The sequence below is a fragment of the Pan paniscus genome, chromosome 12, assembly GCF_029289425.2.
Source record: "Pan paniscus chromosome 12, NHGRI_mPanPan1-v2.0_pri, whole genome shotgun sequence".
In the NCBI taxonomy this organism is placed as follows: domain Eukaryota; kingdom Metazoa; phylum Chordata; class Mammalia; order Primates; family Hominidae; genus Pan; species Pan paniscus.
Genome location: NC_073261.2, coordinates 38,211,326 through 38,236,058, shown reverse-complemented (window position 1 = coordinate 38,236,058; position 24,733 = coordinate 38,211,326). Strand labels below are relative to the sequence as shown.

General features: G+C 40.0%; 1 protein-coding gene and 1 gene segment (V, D, J or C); both read right to left on the bottom strand.

Annotated features, from left to right (window-relative positions):
- Nucleotides 1-24,733, bottom strand: part of LOC100967682 (uncharacterized) — a 292,562-nt gene that overhangs the window by 204,502 nt on the left and 63,327 nt on the right. The gene's annotated exons all lie outside the window — the stretch shown is intronic.
- On the bottom strand, nt 14,825-15,486 carry LOC134728663 (immunoglobulin kappa variable 3-11-like). The segment is given in 2 exon segments: nt 14,825-15,234; nt 15,404-15,486. Coding segments are annotated over 2 exon segments (459 nt in total).

The window sequence follows — 24,733 nt, the reverse complement described above, 5'->3', positions numbered from 1 at the left end:
CTGTAGAAGCTCGTCCTGTGCTGTTGTGGATGTTGTGATTGTAGTAGTTGTTGTTAGTACAGTGGGAGTAAAAGCAGCTTGAAGATTTACAAGCTCTTCTCTTCCTCATACTTACAACTCCCTCTAGAGACGCATCAATGATTGTACAGGAATCTCTGACACCTCTGGAGAAATCTTGTTAGCTCAATCCAGAATCTTACCTGATAAATGTTTTGAGCCTCAAATTATGTGAAACTAGGGTGTAGAAAAAGGACTAGAGCAAAGGGAAAGAATGTTCATGCCTGCACAGTGGTTGTAGACAGGTAAATGGGGGGCTTTATAAGTGTGATGATGTGCCAAACTTCTGTCACCATGGGGAGAGAAGCATCAAACCAGGATCACTTCTGGAAGAATCATTAGGTTATTTTAGATGGAAGGAACTGTGAATTCCTTGCCAAATAGATTTTTAAAATTCAAAGCTACTCATTACGTGTTAATATTATTTAACTTCTTTAAATATACCATGTGGTAGAGGGCACATCCACTATTTCAATTCAGGGTTTGTATGCCTATGTGAATTATACCATTAAAAACACAGCAAATTCCATATTGGTTGGGGAAGAATGTTTGAACAGTAATCAATTTCGTGAAGAAGAGGTTTATGTCACAGCACTTTCCACAGTATTACATACAAAAACAGTGAATGATCTCATATCCACAAGAACCAGCATTTCTCATGTGCCACATATGCCCTCCCAGAAAGAATTGAAGCCTGGTTCAAGTTGATGAAAGGGGTAGTAAAAAGAATAAAGCCCCAAAACACAGCACTATAAATGGAAAGGGGAAAATCATTGCAGAGCCTATGATGATAAAAATACAAAAGATGGATATTCTGAGTATTTTTATGGCAACTAGCTTGACAGAAGTAACAATAAATTTGTATTATAAATTTACCCAGAACGAAATTTCCAATTTTATGTCTGCCTGACTAGTGTCTTGATACCTTATCAAAATTACACAAATTTTCAAGAGATTCAAAAAGAATAAATACTCCCAAACTTATCATATGAGATCACCATATACTCCAGTCCAAAAACAAACAAGGACCTAACAAATGGAGAAATTAAATGCTGGTATCTCTTGTGAGCATAAACACAAATATTCTGAAAAATAGGGAAAGAAGGAAAATATAATCATTTTTATAGCTATACGTTTGTGAACACACATGGTTAAGTTTATTACAGTTTTTTGCTAAGAACACTTGATATGTAATTACAAGTTCTAAAAAACTGATAAGAAACAGAAGATGTGACAGTTCCATTTTCCTAACTTTTAAAAGAACATTTCATCTTATTTAAATATTATTTTTATTTTTGTATGACTTTTTGTTTTGTTTAGACTTTTAGTTGAAATGAATAATGAATGTGTATTAAAAGCCTACCATTTTGATTTAATCTATGAAGGGTATTTAAATTCTCATTCTATAGAAGAAAAATCCAAACTCCTTAGAAAAGAGAGATCTTGCCAAGAGCTACACAGTTCTTGTTTCAGAGCTGAGATTTTCTCTCAGATATTCTGGCTCATACAATTTTCAGTACACTACAGATAGAAGATGCAAAGACAACATTACCCAGTTGGTCTTGCACTTACTTTGTTCCCTGTTAACTAAGTTTACTGAAAAAAATAATTACAATAAAATACACTGTCAATGAACTGTCACAAATAAATACATCTGTAGAACCACCTCCAAAATCCAGACATAGAACATTTCTATAACTCCCAAAAGTTTTGACCCACTCTTTTGGAATCCACTTGCTTTCCACCACACAGATCAGGGAATTCTTGATCTGCTTATTGTCAGTGCAGATTCCAATTTCTTTTTAAGGGTTTCATATAAATGAAATATAGCATGTGCTCTTTTGCATCTGGTGAATTTTGTGCAGCATAACTGCTTCTCAGATTCATTGAGATGTCATGTGTTCCAGTTATGTGCTCCTTTTTATTTTTGAGTGTTATTTAACTGTTTGGTAATTTTATAATGGATCCTTTCACCTGTTGATTGCCATGTAAGTTGTTTCCACTTTGGGCTATTACGGATAAAGCTGCTATGAATGTTCTTGAACAAGACTTTGTATGAACATATCTCTTTATTTCTTTTGGGCTAATACATAGGTGTGTAGTTGCTGGGTCTTACAGTAAGTGTTTAATACTCTGTTCAACTTTTTCCAAAGTGGCTGAAACATTTTACATGTCCACCAATAACTTATTATAGCTCCACACCCTCCAACTGCTGTTTTGATTTTTTTTTAAGATTTCACCTAATTGTCTCTCAACAGTAACCAGAATAGCTAGTGATTATTAAGCTATGTTTTTCTGACTATTTTCTTGTCAATTTTGGTGGTTGATGTGTTTCAGGATATTGAGAATAGAATCAATGCCATCCAAGCTCCTTTTCAAATAATTTTATCAAGCCATAATATTTAAGATGGTAACAGGATATATACAAGGTGTGTTGGGAGTAGTAATAAGTGTTTTCAACATTTATTAATATCGTACTCCATAAGGCAATATGTCTTCAATGAAATAGTGCTTAACTAGACTTAGGATAGAAAGGTTCTCATCTCAACCCTAGTATTCAATATTAGGAAAAGTTTAAGGAAAAAAAAAAAACATCCAGGAAAATAAGTCAGAGAGTGTTTTGCTAGTCAAGAAAAACTGCAACACTGATGCTCTTTTAATGCCAGGCCTTCACAATAATTTCCACTCAGATCATTTGGTGGCCTCCTTGCCTTGTTCTCCTTATGGGACTTCATTCTGAGGGCATGTGACATCACAGAGGGAGCAGTGCACTTGGGTACAGAAATATGGCTTAGGAGATTGTCTGGCCTTAGAGGTGCCTGCAATGGAATATACATTTTCAAGGAAGTTCCCTGTTAAAGCTGATAAATTGTTAGTTAAGGCAAGGTGCAGGGGCTTATGCCCATTATCCTAGATGTTTGCGAAGTCAAGGATGGAGGACAACTGAAAGCCAGGAGTCCAAGACCAGCCTGGAAAACATAGGGAGATCCCCCCGTCTGTAGAAAAAAAAGAATGTTTGGTAAGATGTGGTGTGAACAATGACATCTATAAGAGATTATTTATTAACATTTGCTCAGAAAACTAGAAAATAGAATGATGTCTTATAATCCATCAATATCATAATAAAAATGCTAAGTTTTTCAACTATGGTAAATATAGAGAACATAACATTGCCCATCTTAGCCATTTTTAAGTGTACAGGGAAATGGCATTAAGTGAGTCACATTGTTGTGCTATCATCAATAATAGCAATCTCCAGAACTCTTTCCATCTTCTAAAACTGAAACTCTATTTCAATTAAATGATAACCCTCTCCCCATTTCCCCTGCTTCCAGTTCCTGGCAACCTCCATTCAAGTTCTGTCTCTATGACAGTGACTACTCTGAAGCAGGTTCACTGTGCCCTGGTTACCAACTTATCAGAGTCCAGGGAGACAGAACAATCATACACAACAAGTTACAAGAATCTGGTGTAGTATTTATAGGTGGCCAGCAAGGGACTGCAGAAGCCTAGGATGTATTGTGGGTCTGTCCCCTGAGGCACAGGCATGTGGGTCTGATGGAATCTTGACCGTGTGTACCCCACTTGGACCATAACTCAGCAACCCCAGAAAGAAGATGCTCTGGGTTTTTAATCCTGGTGTCACAGGACACATGGAGCTAAAGTACTGGAGGACTAAAGTACTGGAGGACAGTACTAGGAGAAGCTGGAACAGGGGCAGGCTCTTCTGACCAGTCTCTCCCTATTTCAGAATGTTACATTTCCAGCACATTCTACAGTTGTTCTTGAGAAGTGTAAGAAAGAGAGTGGGGAGAACTAACTGAGTCGAGAACCATTAGAGGACTGTACTGGAGTCACCCCCAACCCAGACACCCCCATTAGAAAGCCATTCCATTTTATATGCCTACTAATAACCCTGAACTGGTGGCAGAGGTGTGTCTTGTTTGACTGATGAAGCCCCTTGACGAACACAATGTCAAAGCAACATCATTGAGCCAGAGCCAGAATAGATTTCACTGGGCCAAAGAAAACTACTACCAGAGGCAGGATGATCAGGCCCAACTGAGGCAGTTATGTAGCCCAGGATCCCATGATCCACAGAAGAAGTTGCTAAATGGGTGAAAGAAGAATCCTTCAGGTAGGCCCATTTTCTTCAATTACGAGCCTGTTTCCAGATCTCCTCTACTTGAATTTCTAGGATACCTGAGGTGTTTGTCCAGGTACAACAGGAAGTGTTGGAAATTGTATACAATCCTCCCAGTTGGGATTTTAAAAAAGTCTAGAGCAACACTGTTATCTAAAACATCCATCCCGATGGAGTTAACGGTTGTCTGCTGGGCTACCAAGGCAGTGGCTATGGAGGAGGAGCAATATCTGCCATGGTCAGGGACACGTTTCTTATAATTTCTCTTTTTTACATGAGCACTGACTCCTATACATAGTACCAAAAATATCACAAAAGACATAAACCCATAATCTGTTATACCTTCTGGCAGGTCCCTAGTAAGTCTGAGGTACAGCTTTGGGCTGCAGGCTCAATGGTTCACCTAATTCCAAGGAGTAATATCCAGAGACAACCCCAGCATGCCCAACATGCAGAATCTCACCATCCCACAGTTATCCAGAGATGGCATCACACATCCTGCATTTTGTTCACTCCCAGACCATTCACAGAGAAATATGTAGCCCTTGGGTGCATACAGCCCCCTTTCTCCCATTTTATTGTTTAATCACCCAGTCATGGTTATGCAGGTATTGGTGTGTTCATTAGCCAAGTCTCACTGATGGCAGAGTTGAAGGAGCAAAGTTTTTCTCAGACAATATTGTTCATAGACAGAGGGTAGCATTAGTCCTCTCCTTGTTTTTGTCTTTGCCATTGGGACATTTCTTATCTATGCAATCAAAGAAATATGGTGCATCAAAATATCAGTCCACCAATGTTTTTTTTAGTTGTGGTCATGACATTTGCCACAGAGTCAATTTAGTTAAACGGGGGGCCTCCAGTTTTCTCCCATGTGGTAGGTGTCACATCCTCAGTTGGTAGGCCAGTGCTCGGGTCCTGTTGATGTACACCATGGTATCAGGAATGTTGGCGTCATTTACCTTCAGTAGAGTGAAAGGAAACCTCTAGTTAGTGACAGAATGAGGTCAAGAATGGCAGATTCAGTATTTTGAAAGATTACACTTGGTGACTTGCAAGAAGCTAACAAAGATGTTATGCTTCTAGGCCTTTGCTGCCTCATTCTTGCCAAAATGCAGTGTGACAAGTTAGTGCATCATCTCTCACCCATCCCAGGGTCTCAGGTGTCTCCTACCCATCTACAAGGGTTAGGCTGTGTTGGTGTAAGAATGCGGCCTGGCTGTCCTTGCTCTGTGAACAATCCATTTCCTTTGTCACTTGACCCAGACATTTCAGTCCTGATTATCCACTGCAGGAAGGGAGATTATGCCCTGTAAAAACTTGACATATTTCATAATATCGCCAACACTAAAGGAAGATGGACCTGGCACCAGAAGAGGGCCCCTAGCTCCCTGATATTTCTTAGTCTTGTCATCCATCCTGTGGGATCTTGTAGAAAAGAGGCATTTAGAGGAAACACAATCCCCATATTAGAGTTAGGGGGCCTGTCTGGGGTAAGATGATGGCCTGAATTGAAAATCACCCCAGGGCATGCATTCTAAAGGAAAAAAAAAAAAAAGAATGGTTAGGAACACTGAAATAGCTTTCACAGGTCCAGACTAATAAAGAGACTGCCTGGTCTACCTTCGCTTCCACTCAGCATTATGTTCCTTAACATTCAATATTTCCCTTGTTCTGGAGTGCGATATTTAATGCCCATATTGCTCTAGTAAGATGGGGTACCACCCCATTAGCAGACTTTCTAGATGTCCTTTCTAGATGTTGCTGTGTGAGTCCATTGTTCTAGCATTCACTAGATTCATTGGCCTGTGGATGCAGGGTGCATGGAAAGTTCATCGTGTTCCATGAGAGTGTGCCTATTGTCATGTTGCTTGGGCAGTGAAAGATGCTCCTTGGTCAGTGTGAAGTGTCATTGGGTATCCAAAAATATGACATAAGTTCCTCTCAAGGGTGACCTTGGTAGTCCCGGCATCCAATTGAGCATCGTATCTCTTTTTCCTGCAGGTGGAAAGCTGTGGCCATAGTCCTTTCCTCCACACCAGGGATTCTTTAAAACTCCAGTCTCTCAGTTGCCATTTTCCTGAACAGATGTTGAGGCTGTTGGCAATGGCCCATGATTTAGTGGAAATGTGGCATGGTACGATGTTGGAACAGCCTGCATGGCCATTACCACTGAATGTAGTTTGACCCACTGGGTTGAAATCCCATGCTAAGTTTCAGTTAAAAAAGTGGCCATCCATTGGCTGAATGGTGGCCACACCTAGTGGACCTGTCAGTTTGTGTTTTCCTCAGCCATCAGTGACTCCTGCCATATGGAAATCTCTGAATCTTGGGCTCGACATGGGTAAATGAAAATCCAAATTATCACCTACAAGTCATTTGGTCCCTTCAACAACCTCTCCATTTGTTCATGGAGCCACAGATCCTGTGGGGTCCTGACTAAGCCTGATCAAGAATGTGCCATTTCCATTTGATAACATGACTCTGTTGAGATTGTTACTGCCTTGAAAGCCAGGCAGGCGCTTCTCAACTCTGTGATTCTTCCCAGGAAATACGTGAGAACTTCCATCTGGGTTCATATCTCAAACACAACCCACCAGTCTCTCACTTGCTGCCCTCTGCTCAAAGTCTTCACATTGTAATTTTTCATGGGGTAAAAAGTTAGCTTATATATTATCTTGTATTCATTCAAATTCTGTTTAAATAACATACATATGTTCCTTTATTCTTTCGAACTTTGTCCTTATTTTTGAAACCCAGCTTTGGAGTTCAGAAAGCTACTTTTGTACTTCGATATGCTGTGAGTGAGACTGTGCAAACACTTTAGCAACTAGGTCTTTATTTTTGCATACATTTGCCACAACATATCCAGTAATTAAAAAATCTAGACTGTGAAGAGTTTTATTTGGGTTCTCCCTGAAAAAAGTAGGATAAAATACAGTGCTTGCTGCTGTTCTGGTCAAGGGTCTGCCTTACAAAAAGTAGAGGGGGGGAGGTGGAGGAGGGGAGGGAAACTGATTTAATATCACCAAATCTTATCAATGTACATGTACTCTGGTAACTGCTAAACCAAATCAAAAGAATGTGTTAGTTCTGTGTTGCCAGTAATCAGTCTCAATTAGGTGCCTGTTATGCAGAATGAATTTAGTTGATGAATGAACGTAGGGAAGGAAGAGAGGATTAGAATGAGCTCTCATTGAGCCTTCTCTTCTCTTGTGTCTCATTGCTCAGAGGGCACGTGGACCTCCTCCATACTGCAGACTCTGTCATGCAAAGGCTGCGCAGCTGACGGGACCTTAAAATGTGGTGCCTGAGGTGTAGCCGAGAAATTTATGGTCATGAGCCCTCAGCTGCACCAAGTCCTCTGAGTTCTCCAACATCTTCTTCTTTAGGCATCTAAGAGAATCCACAGTGCCTGCTCTCCACAGAAACAACACATCTGGGCAGCTAGGCCACAGCAAGTGGGGAGGTTTGTGTTCAAGACTCTACCATTGTGGGAGGATAATGTGTACTTTGCTGGCAGCAATAAACCCCAACATCCTCAGCATCCATCCTCCTGATTTTAGCATGAAATCTGTCCCCGACCCACTGCCACTGAACTTGTCTGGGACTCCAGGGTCGTGATTGGAAACCAAATAGATTGGGAGCCAAGGAGGCTGGCCTGGCTTCTGTAGGTACCAATTGAAATAGATGTATCCATTACTGTGAAGGGGGCTGTGACTAGACCTGCAGGAGATGGAGGCTGGCTCTCCAGGGGTGATGGGCAGGGAGAGTGGAGGTTGGGTCTTCGCAGCATCTCCATTGGATCATGAAATAATGAGAGAGAAGTGCAAGGTTATGTGCAAACATTGGGAGTCATTTTAATCATTTTCTGTCTGTTATTTATGTTTTGCTCAATTATTTTTGTGTGTGTGATTTTGATTAATCCTCCCAAAACATACAGGTTTAAAAAGAACCAATATTTGCAAGGCAAAACTGGCCTCTAGAAGTCACCTATCCCATCCCCCTCTTTCTGTGTCACAGCTTTCATTAAAGTACATGTCCTTGCTCCTTCTGGAATCTTCCTCACTCTCACAGATCTAGACATCATATGCCCCATCCTGGAGGACAAGACACATCTAACATGAGGACAGGACACACATGGGAGGTGGCGGGATCCACAGAGTTCACCCTCCCACCCCATCATCCTCCCTCATTTCCCTTCTGCCCTTACCAGGGACCCAGAGCATTAGCAGCCCCAGGAGCTGAGCAGGGAGCCTCACTGTGAGAAGGTGAACTGAGGAGTCCTGATCAGTCAAGGCAAGGGTAGAGCTGAGCCTTTATCTCAGACTCACAAGGAAAGTCCTCCCTAGGGGACAGTATGCAAATCCCCTGGTGGGTGCAGTGGGGTGGAAAGAGCCAAGGAGAAGGTGGGGGCGTCTCTTGTGAGCAAAATGACATAAATATATTTTATGTTTTTAAGGAAATCAATAGAGGTAAAATCTGTGTTGCCTGAGTGGCAGAAGGGACGTATTTAGATTTTCCTGCTGTTTCCTCTACTAGACTTCTAGTTCTTTAGGACTTTCTCGGGCATGTTTTATGTTTCTTTTTAATAAGCTTGATCTTTCATAAATATTTGATGATTCTTATTTCTTTGTTTAGGTTTATTTAAAAGAGTCTAGGTTTGTTTATTTTATTTTATTTTATTTTATCTAAGGTAAAACACACAGTGCAAAGGGTGCAACTCTTAAGGGTGCAAATGAATGTCAAGATCCAGATCATTTCATATCATGATCCACATCGAAATACAGAAGGTTTCCAATTCTCTCGCTGCTTTCATTATGCACCTTCCCAGTCAAAAACTGCTGCTCAAAACACAATCAATGTAAATGATATTCTGACATATATTATAATTGTTTTATTCATGGACTTAATCTTTATATCAGGTAAAGTAAACATTTTTTGTAGCTTCTTTCTAATTTTTTTCATTTTTTGAGGCCTTGATTCCTTCTTGTCAATTTGAATTGCTGTCTGCTGTCATTTTCTGTTATTCTGAAGAATTTTCTCTTGAATCTCTTACAAGGCATATATGCTATTAATGAATTAATCTTTGTGTATGAAGGAATATTTCTACCTTGCTTTTATATTTAAATGATTGTTTTTCTGGATATAGAATTTGTGGCTGACTTTTCTCCCTCAGTATTTAAAAATATCATTCCACTGTCTTCTCACCTCCATTTGTAATGATGAAAATTTAGCCAATGATTTTAATATTGCTTCTTAGTATAAAGTAAGTCGGTATTTTAGTGATGCATTTCAAATTCTCTGGGTCTTTGTCTTTCAACACTGGTACTATAATGTGTATAGTTATGAATTGTACTGTGCTTATCCTAAAAGGGTTTCACTGAGTTTCTTTCATGTATAGATTGAGGTGTTTCATCACTGTGAAAAATATTTTTCATTATTTCTCCATTTTTTTCTTTTTCAATTTTTATTTTAAAATCAGAGCATACATGTACAGATATGTTACAAAGTTATTTTGCATGATGCTGGAATTTGGGGTATGACTGAACTTATTAAACAGGTAGTGAGCACTGTACCCCATAGGTATTTTTTCAGCCTCTGCCTTTCCTCCCTTTGTCTCCCCTCTAGTAGTTCCCAGTGTCTATTGTGCCCATCAACCGTGGATTGGATAAAAAAAAAAACTGTGTATAGATACACCATGGAATCCTATGCAGCCATAAATAAGAAGAAAATCAAGGTCCTGCAGAAACTTGGATGCAGCTGGAGGTCATTTTCCTAAGTGAACTAATGCAGAAACAAAAAACCAAATACCACATGTTCTCACTTATAAGCGGGAGCTAAACATGGGGTACACATGGGCGTAAAGATGAGAACACAGTTTTTAGCCTCTTCCTGTCTTCTCCTTTGTGATTCCTAATACAAATTTGTTGGTATTGTTCACAGGGACCTATAATGTCTGAGGTTTTATTCATTCTTCTTTATAATTTTTCCCTTCTTTATATGAGGTCATTTCTATTGACTTCTTTTTCAGATCACTGACTCTCGTGTCATGTTAAATTGCTGTTGAGTCTATCTAATACATTTTTCAATTGAGTTGTTGTACCTTTCATTTTTTGGATTCCCAGTAGGTCTGTTTTCATAGTTTTGTCTCTTTTTGAGAGCCTCTATTTGTTGAATCATTGTCTTTACAAATTCCTTTTTAAGTCTTTTATTATAGGTTAAAATAATTATTTGAACATATATTTTATAAGGGTGGAGCACACAGACACCATGGAGATGGACCATAAGGCAGGGAGCTCAGAATTGGATTAGTTGAATTTGGAGTCTCTGACTAGATGGTGCTCTTGTGAGATTTAATTATTTTCCATGTTTCATGTTTCTCACAATACAAATAGCTTTTATTTTTTAAGATGGTAACTATGTACAGAAATTCAGCTTATAAATTCCTGGGAATTCCTAATAGGAAAATTGATGAAAAAATGGTTTCTCTTAGGCCCCCACACCTGCCTCTGCCTGGGACCTGACTTTGTCTCTGAGCAGGTGGAATCTATGATGAGGTTTTGAGTTGGGCAGTGAAATCATGGCAGGGCAGGCTGTGCTCTGGGTGCTGTGGAGGACAGGGGGACACTCCTTCAGGGTCAGTGATGCTGGGAGTTCGAGGGGAGACTCAGCATGGAGCTGCCTGTTGAGTCGCCCCAGCAATCCTGTCTGGACAGTGATCACCTCACAAGTGTACTCGGATGCCAGTGGATGGCCCAAATGTGGGTTCAGGTTGGACAAGGACAAAGCTTTAGGGATGAACATATGGGGCTCATTTGATAGTCTGAAGTTTCAGCACAAGCGTAATGAATCATATGGGAAAAGAAAGGAGTCACAAGGTTGTGACTTTTCATTTGGTATTAAAATATATTCCCTCTGCTCATTTTTCCCTCCAGAATGTAACTACTGATACATATTTAACCAAAGTCATTGTTTTTAATTTTCATTTTAGTAACTGACAGCCTGTGTGCAGAGTTCCTAAATAACTGGAAAGCCAGGCCGTCATTCCTATGGCTGAAGCCAGGAAGTGACTGTGGATATGAAGAAATGTGAGTTTCATGTACATGTCTCTAAAGCCATAGGCCACTGATCTGGTGGGAACCTGCAGTCATTTCACTTTCTCATACCCAGATGAGAGGACACCTTGATCTGTGTTCATCTGATGATCTGATGAACTCTAAAAACTGGACCATATTCTGAAGGTCTAGTTCACACTTCTTTTCTGTGCTAGAGGGACTCTACTCACATGTATTGTACACTCTGCATAAGACAGTCTGTGATACATACAAGTTTTTTTCTGCTAAACACTCATCAATCTTGTCATTTATGCGTCTTCTATAGTTGTTACCTGACCTATGCTATGGGGTCTTCCAAAAGAATGGGCCAGAGGTGGAGCTGTGAAACTGTAGATGAATACGAAGTGTAAGTGTCAAGATAGGGTAAAAAAGTGTTGATAATAATAATAATATTTCAAATTAGTCTGGGCTCTTGGCTGTGATTACTGGTAAGTGGGAAAGAGTCTAGGTTTGTTTTTTTTAAGTTTTATTTCAATTGATAAAGTAGCCAGGGTAAAGTGCACAAATCTTGAATGTGCAACTGAATAAAGTTTATGTGTAATTCATTGTCTAGGTGGAATGATAGAATATTTCACATACTCTTGTGCTTCCCTCATGGACAATCTTTGTCAGTTTTCACCCTTCCCACCCAGCCATAGTAACTGTTATTCTGACATCTAACACAATCACTTAGGTTTTCCTGTCTTGAACTTCACATAAATAGCATTAAGTGTATTTTTCTCTTTTTAGCCTTGGTATTGTTCCTTACAATGTTTGAGGCCTTCATTTCTTCCAGTGGACTCAAGGTCCTGTCTGATGTCATTTCCTGGGATTCTGAAGGATTTTCTCTCAAATGTCTTATAAGACATAGCTGCTATGAATGAATGTACTTTTTTATCAAAGAAATTTTTTTTTGCTTTTTCTTTAGATGTGAAGGTATTTTCACTGGATATAGAATTCCTAGTAGACTTTTTTCTCCTTTCAGCATCTAAATATGTCATTTCACTGCTTCTAATCTCTATTGGTCCTAATGAAAACTTAGCCAATAGCAATATGTTGTTTCTGTGTATTGGTTGGGAGATGATGTTTGACAGTGATCAGTTTGTGAAGCAGAGGCTTATGTCACAATACTTTCCACAGTACTACATTTAAAAATGGCGAATGGCCTTTCATTCTTGATGAAGTGAAGATTTTCTGTCTTTCAACATTTTAATATAATGTGTTCAGTTATTAATTTCTATTATCTAAAAGGGTTTTATTGAATTTTTTCATCTAAGAATATTTTTTATTACTTTTGAAAAGTTTTTGTCATTATTTCTCCAAGGATTTTTTTTTTTCAGCCACTTTCTCTGTCTCTCCTCCTTTGTGACTCTCATTATACTTTTGTTGGTATCCTTCACTCTGAGCTATAAATCTCTGATGTCTTCCTCCTTTTTTTTAAACATTTTATTTAGACTCAACAAGTTCTATTCCTTTATTTTCAAGTTAACTGATTATTCTGCCATCTCAAATTGCTATTAGACCTAGCTAATACGTATTTAAATTGGATTATTTTACTTTTCATTTCTAGAGTTCCAATTTGGTCATTTTTTATATTTTCCATGTCTTTTCTTGAGGCCCTACTTGCCGAATCTTCTTAATATTTTCTTTTTTATGTCAATGATCATAGTTTTAAAAATAATTATTTGAAAATCTTTGTAGTCTTTACTAAATCTGATAATTACGGCAAGTTAGAATCAGCTTTCGTTGACTATTTTTTGTTGTCATTATTGTAGTTGCTTTATTTTTGTTCCTTTAATATTGGTCATTCTTCTCGTTTTTTTCCCAGGAGCTGTTAAACTGAAAATTTTACATTTTTGATAATACGGTACCTCTCTTTAGATTATGGGTTTTTTAATTTTAATTTTAATTTTTTAGAAATAGGGTCTTACTCTTTCACCCAGGCTGGAGTATGGTGGTGTGATCATAGCTTGCTGCAGCCTCAACCTCTTGGGGTCCAGTGGTTCTCCAGCTTCATCCTCCTGAGTAGCTGGGACTATAGGTGCATGCCATTACTCTCTGCTATTTTTTTTTTTTTTAAATTGTAAGATATTTTGCCCACCCAGCCTGGTCTCGAACTCCTGGCATCCAGTGATCCTTCTGCATCAGCCTCCCAAAGTACTGGGATTACAGGCTTGAGCCACCATGTCAGGCCTGGAATTTGTTTTGTTTTTCTGATCATTTTTTAATTTTCTTCTTAGTTACTTGGGTGAACTTACTGATAGTACCTGACTTATGATGCTTGGAGTTATAACTTTTTGACTTTCAGATGGTATGAAGGTGATATGCATTCAAGTAGAAATAGAAATTCTAGTATTTATACAACTATTCTATTTTCTCTTTCAATATAGTATTCAATAAATGACATGAGGTATTCAACACTTTATTGGAAGATAAGCTTTGTGTAAGATAATGTTGCCCAAGTGTAAGCTAATGTAAGTGTTTTCAGCACATTTAGGATAGGATAGGCTGAGCTATAATGTTAAGTGGATTAGATGTATTAAATGCATGTTCATTGCATGATATTGAAAAATCTATCTCACGTGGTGTTTGATCACTGATATCTCTGCTTCCTTTTATTCTTAATATTAATATTTAGTTTGAATTTATAGGAACTGCACATGTATCTGCATAGTGAAGTGGTCACCAATGATTTGAGACGTTTTGCTCAAATATCTGGAGGTTATAAATCTATCTTCTGTCAACCCATCTGTGTGTAGTTTAAAAAGCAAACTGCATGCAAAATGCAGCTAGTTCTTACCTCCTTCTGGTTTTACTTTGCACCAGAAACTCCTTGTTCTTATCACTCATATCTATATCTTCTAGGTCACTAGGAATGTGTGCAGAGATTATTTCAGCAATATGGGTCTATCTTATCCAGGAATCTGCTATTTACTATCAGCAGATGTACTACTTGCCTCAAACAGGTCATCATCTTGGACTTGTAAAGCTGTGAGATTTTTCTGTTCATTTCCTATGGAGTTCTGCATGTTTAGCTGGAAACACTGAAGAATTTTTTTTCCACTCCTTGGCTTTACTCAAGTCCACCCCCTTTGGCAGCAAGCTGCTAGTTTTTTTTGCTAGGCTTATATTGGTAAAACTCCAGTTCTGTAATTCATGCTGATTGAGCTGGGGGTAGAAGGGTGCTGTCACAGGCAAAAGGCTACAGACATTTTCTGTCCTTACTCAAAGCACTGGTACTTTTTTTTTCTACAAAGAATATGCATCCTTAATTATTTTATACTTCACCAATTTTCAGAGTGCTGAAATAGTTTTGATACTTCAGCTTTATATTTAAATGTGTGTTTGTTGTTTATTTTTGCACATAAGATTTATTGAACTCTTTGTGATGCCATAAACAGAGATGCCTTCTAAAATGCATTTAGTTGAACATAATAGCCACACTGAAATGGTATGATGCAATGGACTAACATAAGTAATTTTGGACTTGACAACTTGAACTCCAAAATGGCCAAATAGAGCTGAGATGCTAACACTGAGTGGCCACCCCACTAGCTGTCTGTAAAGGAAGCAGCTGGTATAATAATCTAGTAAACACTGATGGTCTTGTTGGGGTTTTTGTTTCATGTGGAATCACTGTGGGATGCCAGTTGCTACGCTGCTGACAGTAATAAACTGCAAAATCTTCAGGCTCTAGGCTGCTGATGGTGAGAGTGAAGTCTGTCCCAGACCCACTGCCACTGAACCTGGCTGGGATGCCAGTAGCCCTGTTGGATGCATCATAGATGAGGAGCCTGGGAGCCTGGCCAGGTTTCTGCTGGTACCAGGCTAAGTAGCTGCTAACACTCTGACTGGCCCTGCAGGAGAGGGTGGCTTTTTCCCCTGGAGACAAAGACAGGGTGGCTGGAGACTGTGTCAACACAATTTCTCTGGTGGTATCTGAAATTGGAAATAAAACAGAAATGCACTCATGTAATCAAAATCAAACCCACTGTCTTTGAGTAGAGCCAAAATTGTTGATCTACTTTGAATTTTAATTATATTTCTCGCTGAGCAGAGGTGGCAGGAGTTTTCACTGATGTGCAAAGAAACCTCATATTCCCCTCACCTGGGAGCCAGAGTAGCAGGAGGAAGAGAAGCTGCGCTGGGGCTTCCATGGTTCCGTCTGGGTCCTAATTGAGCAGTTCCTCCCCAGAGCTCTGACCCAGGCATTGATATGGGCTCTGGAAGGTAGGGCAGCTGGGAGGGACATGCAAAGCAGCTGGGTGGGAGCTAAGCTCCCAGCTGCAGAGACCACCTGTTTCTTCCTCTCTGCACTGAACATCCTGCACCGCCCTGGTTGTCAGGTCAGAAAAGTCTGTTGGCTCAGTCTGAGTGTAGAACTCCTCCTTTGTGCTCAGAGAATTTCATTCCTATGTCTTTCTTCTCCTCAATCACCTAAATTCACCCAGATGATGTTTGGCACAAGCCTGTTAAGAACAATATAAAAGGCTGTGTTTTCATTTCTCTCTTCCTATCCTCAATATGCCCAGTCATCTCCCTAAGTGCACTATTGGATTGATGGAAATGAAGAGTCTGTTAGAATTTAATCTTCCAGATACACCTTTCATTTGCTTGTTAGTAATGTTTTCTGAGGGTCCTGAAGCTTTCCATTAACCCAGCCACATACCCTCTTTGAGTTAAAAAGTGAAAAACTTCTGTTTACAGTCACATGTCCTGGCAGCCCTGACATAGATGCTCCATGGCTTGCCGATTGCTTGGAATTGATCAAGTAACTTAACTTCCCTGTGTCTCAGTTTCCATATCTGTGTAACTGTGACAATACTGGTGCCTACCTTACAGTGCTGTAGACAGTTTAAAGAAAATAAGATAAAACATTTACAATAGTATTCAGGACATTATGTATGCGGCAATTAATTTTGTTTTTATTGATTAAATATTTAGCACTACAGTCATCATCATTATCATAAATATACTTACTTAGCACAGAAAAGAGTCTTCAGTCTAATCCAAGAATGTTTTATCAACAGTCAAATTAAATTCTAGGGCTTTTTCTTCACTAACTGTACACAACTCTTAAAATCCTAATGATTTGGTCTTAATCTGTGCTAAAATGCTCAGACCTTCAATCATTCCCGCCCATCTCTGTCTAACGCATTAATTCTCATCATCCATTATCAAAATGTTACCCTATGAAAGTTTCCCATGTCCTGCTGCTGTCCTTCTTTCTTACATAATCTTTATTCTACCTTGTTATCTTTTGTCTTATTTTTGCCCCAGGACTGACAATAAGGAAAAGCTACCATCATTACTTGTGGACTTGCTCCAGTATAATTTTGTCAGGCTTGTTATCTTGGAAGTGAGGACTATGTCTTGCAAAGAAACATATTCATTGGGTCAATGTGTTATGAAATAAAAGATTTTATCTGCTTGTCATCCAATAATTAATTTAGACTGACTTGAACAGATTTTTTTTAAGGACGAAAAGGAGAAGATGATATAAGAGGAAAATACAATACAATATCAAATGCTAGCTATTATGACTCTTGCTTCATGGATTTTTACATATATATTAGACACATGGTGGGTATATGTGTGCAATGATGATCCAAAAACTGAATGCTGACTGGCATAAGGAATGCCTGCATTACACTGAGTCTTGTCTACTTTTCCAATTATGAACAGAAAGCTGCAGTAGTATTTGTATGAGTATCAAAACTTCTAGCTGCCTGAGATAGAGGTAGAGCAGATTTACTGAAATAAAAGCCTTGGAAGTAGTAGAGGTTTGTCCTGTGATGTTATGGCTGTTGCTGTGGTTGCTGTTGTTAGGAAATACAGTGGGAGTGAAAGCAAGTAGAAGATTGACAAGCTCTGCTCTTCCTCATACTTACAACCCCCTCTAGAGATGGACAGATGCTGGTACAGGAATCTCTGACACCTCTAAGGAAGTCTCTTTGCTTTTTCCAGAATCTTTCCTGACTAGTATTGTATGAGTCACACATGAGGTGGAAGTGGGTATAGAAGAAAGGACTAGAGCGAGGGAAGAAGTTTTCAGTCCCAGGTAGTTGTTGTTGCCACGGGGAAATTGAATTTTTCAAAGATTTGTGCCACACTTCTATCGTGTTGGGGAGAGAGGCATCAAACCAGGCTCACTCCTGAGAGAATCATTACATTATTTTAGAGAGAAGGAACTGTAAATTTCTTGTCAAATAGATGTTTAAAATTCAAAGCTATCAAGACCATCCCGGCTAACACGGTGAAACCCCGTCTCTACTGAAAATACAAAAAATTAGCTGGGCGTGCTGGCGGGCACCTGTAGTCCCAGCTACTTGGGAGGCTGAGGCAGGAGAATGGCATGAACCCGGGAGGCAGAGCTTGCAGTGAGCGAGATCGCGCCACTGCACTCCAGCCTGGGCGACAGAGCGAGACTCTGTCTCAAAAATAAATAAATAAATAAATAAATAAATAAATAAATAAAAAAAAATAAAAAAAATTCAAAGCTACTGATTTTTTTGTTGTTGTTGTTGAGATGGAGTCTTGCTCTGTCACCCAGGCTGGAGTGCAGTTGCATGATCTTGGCTTACTCCGTTTCCCAGGTTCAAGCGATTCTCCTCCCTCAGCCTCCCAAGTAGCTGGGATTACAGGTGTGTGCCATCACACCCGGCTAAATTTTGTGTTTTTAGTAGAGACGGAGTTTTGCCGTGTTGGTCAGGCTGGTCTCGAACTCCTGACCTCTGGTGATCTGCCTGCCTCGGTCTCCCAAAGTTCTGGGATTACAAACATGAGCCACTGCACCTGGCCCTACTGATGTATTACTGTTATTCATCTTCTTGAATACAGCAAGTGGTAAGGTGCAAATCCACAATTTAAACTTGAGATTTCTACTCCTATGTGAATTATACCAGTGAGGAACAGAAAAATTCTGTATTGCTTGGGAGATGATGTTTGACAGTGATCAGTTTGTGAAGCAGAGGATTATGTCACAATACATTCCACAGTATTACATATAAAAATGGCGAATGGCCTTAAACCCAGAAGAGTCTGCATTTCTCATGAGCCATACTACCACCAAGAAAGAATTGAATTGGAACTTGTGACTACTTGATGAAGGGTGTATAGGAAGAGGGAAAGAAAAAGGACACAAAACATAATATTGTAAATGGAAAGGAGAAAGTCATTACACAGCCTATTAGAGTAAAAAAATAAAGAGAGGCTAAATGAGTAACTTTTTGGCAACTAACTTGACAAAAGTGGTGCAATTTTCACCTCCTGGGTTCAAGCGATTCTTGTGACTCAGCCTCCCAAGTAGCTGGGATTAGAGGCGTGTACCACCACTTATGGCCCTTTTTTTTTTGCATTTTTAGTAGAGACATGGTTTCACCATGTTGGCCAGGCTGGTCTTGAACTCCTGACCTCAAACAATCTGCCCACCTCAGCCTCCGAAAGTGCTGGGATTACAGGTGTGAGCCACTGTGCCCGGCCTTAAAGCAGTATTTTCATTTAGTAAAGTGTAGAAGAAAAAACATAAATAAAGTGACAACAAGAAAACAAAATGCCATTATGAAAAATGGTAACTTTACGGCAGAAAACAAGAAAAGGCAAACCAAGATTCTCATAAGGTACGCCTCCAATCCACAATCCTAGGAGGAATGTCAATGCTGAAAACCCTGGAGCATCCAGGGAGTGGCCAAAAATACTAAATGCTGAAAACCCAGAGTACTCGAGTATCAGCCTATGAGTGTCCCCACACCAAATGCCAGGAAACCCTGGAATATCCAGGGGCTGACCAGTGCAGAAAATCCTGGAGCCTCAGTGGGGTGGCCAACAGTGAGCCCCAAAGGCCTGATTGGGACCACAGAACAATGTGACTCTGGCTTCTTATGGCCAACAGAACAGGAGAATTCTTACATCCAAGTGTCCTGCCTTAAACAATTGCACAAACACAATTAGCAGGGAGCCAAAGCCAAAAGTGCAAAGCAAACACATATATCAGGGCAGAAAATAAAATAAAATGGCTGATGGATAAATAAAATGGCATTAGAGGAGAAATGACTAAGAGAAGGAGCAAGGAGGATGTAGTCAGGTGTGCTATCGAGGACTTCAAATGGACTATCGAGTCAAAGGCCTTATTCCCTGGATCTTCCAATATAGGGCAGGTGGGCAGAGGGGACACTTACAGGTGTGCAGGAGCCAAAATGGTGCCAAGCAGTCTCTAACGTGGGGCCTGCGTGAAGATCTCTCCAGGCTCCCCAGCTTGGGTGGGTTGGGCTCCTATGGGGGAACTGGAGCACGGAGCGGCTGGCCCGCATGAAGCAGTGGCTCTGTGGCCACTTGCCCATCCCCAGGGCTCCACCGCCTGTCAGGAAAGATGATGGCTCTTAAAACAGCCTTTGGCTAGTATTAACAGCTCTGCAATGTTAGCAACTCTGTAGCTTTGATCGCTGTAGCACTGATCACCGTCTCACCCTCTTTCACTGATCTCTGTCTTCCCAATTCTCCAATAGCTGTCCTGCTCATTGCTGACCGCTATGTCCATCTTCTCACAAAATCCCATCTCTTGCTGTCTCTTGTTATCTTGCTTTCTCTGCTGTTTCTGTTGTCTCACTGCCACATCAAACGCTGCCTCTCACCATCTCTAGAGTTGAGTGGCTGGCTTAATCCTGATGCAAGGCAAGTTCTTGGCTTTGCTCAGGAAAGAACGTTAGAGTAAGCCGGTGATTGAATAAAACAGCTTTATTGATGGGGAAGCAGTGTTACAGCTCTGTGACTAAGCCTGTGGAGCAGGCATAATTCATAGGCAGAGGGCCAAGAGTAGCAGCCAGGTGCAGTTTTACAGTCACATTTATACCCACTTTTAATCATGTGATAATTAAGGGGTGGGTTATCGAGAAATAGCTCGAAAATGGGTCGTGTTGCCCCAACTTCTGGGTGTTGCCATGGCAGGGCAGCAATTTCCAGGTGTTGCCATGGCAAGGCGCTGCGACTTCTGGATGTTGTTATGGCAATGGTAAACTGTCACGGTACTGGTGGGTATGTCTTACGGAGAAGTGTTTTCAGAATCCTATTCCTGTTTTGGCCAGCCTCACATCTGGTCCAGAGTGAAGTCCTGCCTACCTCTTACCTCAAAAGTAACAAGAAATCTGTAATAACAAGTTACCCAGAAAAAACTCCAAATTTAATTTGGTGGTTAGTGACATGGTACTTATGAAAATTACACAAACTTTCAAGGGAATAAAAAAAATACTCAGAATTATTGTAGGAGGTCATAATGTCCTCCAGTCCAAAAATTAATGAGGACATAACAAAAAAAGGATATTAAAGGCTGGTATCTCTTATGAACATAGACACAAAAATCATAAGAAAAAATAAAAATGGAATCCATCTGTGTATCTACACATTTAGTGAACACACATTGTAAAAAGTGTTACAGTTTTTACGATAAGACTATAAGGTATGTTGGATCTCTTTCCCTAACTTAAAAAATATTTCCTCGCATTTAAATATTTTCCAATTTTTAATAACTTTTTATTACTTAGACTTTTAGTTGATATAAATAAGAAATGTGTATTAAAAGCCTACCGTTTTGATTTAACCTATGAAACACATTTAAATTCTTGGAAAAATCCAAAAATACCTAGAAAAGTGAGCTCTTGCTAGAAGATACACAGTTCTTTAGTGTCAGGCTGAGATTATCTACCAGAAATAACTTTTGGCTCATGTAGCTTTCAGTACACTGCAAGAATAAAAGATGTGAAGACAACATTACTTAATTGGATTTGCAATTACTCACTATTCACTGTTAACCAATTTTATTGAAAAAAATGATTCCAATCAAATACTCTGATTTTAAATGTACTGTTGAACAAGTACACTCATGTAAATGCCTCCAAAATCAATACACACAACATTTCTATAACTCCAGAAAGTTTTGTCCTGCTCTTCAGGAATCAACTTGCTTTCCACCTCACAGAACAGACCATCCTTGGTCAGCTTATTGTTAGTATAGATTTCACTTTATTTTTAAGAATTTTACATAAATGGAATATAGCATGTGTTCTTTCGTGGCTGGTGACTTTCATGCAGCATAATTGTTTCCTAGGCTCATTCATGTTGCCCTGTGTCCTCATGATGTGTTACTCTTCACTTTTGGGTACTATTTAACTGTGTAGTAATTTCACAATGTATCCCACCACCTGCTGATAGATATGTGGGTTGTTTCCACTTTGGGCTATTATGGATAAAGCTACCATGAATGGTATTATACATGGCTTTGCATGAATATTTCTTTATTTCTTTTAGGCAAGTACCCAGGAGTGCAGTTACTGGGTCTTACAGCAAGTGTTTACTACTCCACCAAACTGTTTTCCAAAGTAGTTGTACCATTTTACATCTCAGCCCAGAATTGATGAGCGTTCTCAATGTTTCAGCTACTTGTTTTTAAGAATTTTTCTTAATCTTCACTCAACAGTGACCAAAATGGCTAATCATCATTAAGTCATGTTTTCCTTACAATTCTCTTGACTTTTGTGGGTGCTTGACTTGTATTAGGATATTGAAAACAGGATCAATATTGTCTAAACCCCCTTTCAAACACTTTTCCTAAGTCATGATATTTAGGATGATAAGAGGAGATCTAAAGCGACTGTTGGTAGTAGTAACAGGCATTATTCAATATTTATTATCCTACTCCATAAGGCAATACATTTTGAGTGAAATAGCATTCAATTAGACTCAGGATAAAAAGCTTCTAATCTCAGCTTTAGCATTAAATATTAGGAAACCTTTGAGAAAACAATCCAGGAAGACAAATCAGAGCGTTTTGCTAGTGGAGAAGTGCTGCAACACCTAAACCCTATTAATGCCAGATCTTTGCAGTGATTTCCACTCATAAAGTTGGGTTGACTCCTTGCCTTGTTCTCCTATGTGTCTGTGTGACTTCATGCTGAGGGGATGTGACATCACAGAGGGAGAAGTGCACTTGTGTACAGAAACATGGCTTAGGAGATTGGCTTTGGAGGTGGCTGCAATGAAATATACGTTTTGAAGAAGTTCCCTATGAAATGTCTTATAAACTGTTTCTTCTGGCCAGGTGCTCGGGCTCACACCTGTAATCTCAGCACTTTCAGTGAACAAGGAGAAAGGATCAGGATCATGTAAAGCCAAGAATTTGATGCAAGCCTGGGCAACATAGGGAGACCCCATGTCTACAACACACACACACACACACACAATTTGTGAACAATGTCATCACAAAGTGGTTATTTATGAACATTTGCTCAGAAAATTAGAAAATAAAGCAATGTCTTCTGAGCTAACAATACTATAATAAAGACGTTAGTTATTTAACTATAGTAGATACAGAGAATATAAGATTGTCTATCTTAACCATACTTGACAGTGCAGAGAAGTGGCATTAAGTATATTCACATGTTCTGCCATTATTACTGACACAATCAGTAAAAATCTTTTCATCTTATAAAAATTAATATGTATACCCCTTAAACAATACTCCACCCATTTTCTCTATCCCTACCTCCAGCAACCTCCATTGCAGTTCTGTCTTTATGTCAATGACATGTTTGAAGCAGCTTCGCTGTGCACTGGTTACCAACGTACTTGAGCATGGGGGAAGAGAACACCCCCCACAGCAAGTTACATGAAGTGGGTTTATTATTACAGATAAGCAGCAAGGGAACACAAAAGTCTTGGACTCATTATGGGTCAGTCCCCCAAGGCACAGGAAAGCTATGTGGAGCTGATGGAGTTGACTATGTGTACCCCACATGCACCACAGTGCAGGAACCCAGGAAAGCAGCCACTCTGGGTTTTGTATCCTGGGGTAAAAAGACACACAGGGCTAAAGTGCTAATGGACATCCTATTCTATGGGAAACTGGTATAGAGGACAGGTAGGTTGTTCTGCTCAGTTCCTGTCTATCTCAGGATGTTACAATTCCAGCACGTTCTACAATTGTACTTGAGAACTCTTAAAATAAGCAAGAAAGTGGAGAGAACTAAGTCAGTCCAGGGTCATTGCAGAACGGTCTTGCAGTTATCCCATCCCCCTTAGCAAAGCTAGCATACTTCATATGCCCACCAACTTCCCCTGAACTGGAGGCAGAGGTTTATCTTTTCAGATTGATGAAGCACCTTGACTTACACAATCTCAATGCAGATTATGAAGCCATAGTGAGAGTACATTTCACTGGGCCATGAAAAGCTAGTATCACTGGTAGGAGGATAAGACTCCCCAAGCAGTGACTAAGATGTTAAGAGGTGAAAGCGGGATCTTTCGATGTCCTATTGTCTGCAGCCAGTGAGCCTGCTTTATGATCACCCCTACTTGTATTTCTAGGATATCTGAGGTGTTTATCCAGGTACAGCAGCCAGTGTTGGGTGTTGGTAATTGCATGGAAAGTCCATTGGTTTCCATGAGAGTGTGCCCATTGTCATGTTGATTGGGCAGTGAGGCTGTTTCTTGGTCAGAGTGAAGTCTCATGGAATATCCAAAAACATGACATAAATTCCTCTCAAGGGTGGCCATGGTAGCCCCAACATCTAATAGAGTGACATATATTTAGCTGTCCAGGAAGCAAGCTATTGCCATAGTCCTTTTCTCCACTCATGAGATCCTTTAATAGTTCAGTCACTCAGTTGCTATTTTCCTGACCAGTCAGCTGGGCTGTTGGCAATGGCCCATGATTTAGTGGAAATGGAGCAAAATATAGTGTTGGGGGCAGCCTGCATGGCTACTATCATTTCATGTAGTTTGTCCCATTGGGCATAATGGCCATGTTCAGTGTCAGTCAAAAGATGCCATCCCCGGGCTGGATGGTGGCTGCACCCAGTGGATCCACTGGCATGTGTTTTGTACAATCATCAGGGCCCCATGCCATACTGACACAGGCATGTCTCTGAATCTTTGGCTCTATGTGGCCAAAGGAGAAGCTAAATTGTCCCCTATGGGCCATTTGTTCCCTTCTAGCAAGCTTGCCATTTATTCATGGGGCACATGGGTCCTGTGGGATCCTGGTTAGGGCTGATTCTGACTGTATCATTTCCATTTAATGATTTGGATCTGTTGGGCCTGTCCAGTTTTATTGATTGTGTTCGTAGGTACCAAAGTGAGAATGGTTAGTTAAGGTCGCAGCGTCCTGCCTGGTGCTCTAGCTCTGAGATACTCAGCCCCTATCAGTTTCCTACAGCAAGCAAGGAGCTGCTGTTCAAAAGAGGCACAACTGTTGGCTGCTTCAGGAAATTTTGTGTCCAAAATCTGAGTCTGGTGCACCCAGTGACACTAGAATCACCTGACATCAGATGTTAGTCTGAGCCCTGATGTGTGATACAATGTGAAGGGTTCAGGAGGGGTCATTCTTCTTGGCAAATTAGGTGTTCAGAAGAGCCAGTAGCACTCTAAGTCTCGGTTGGGGGAAACTCAA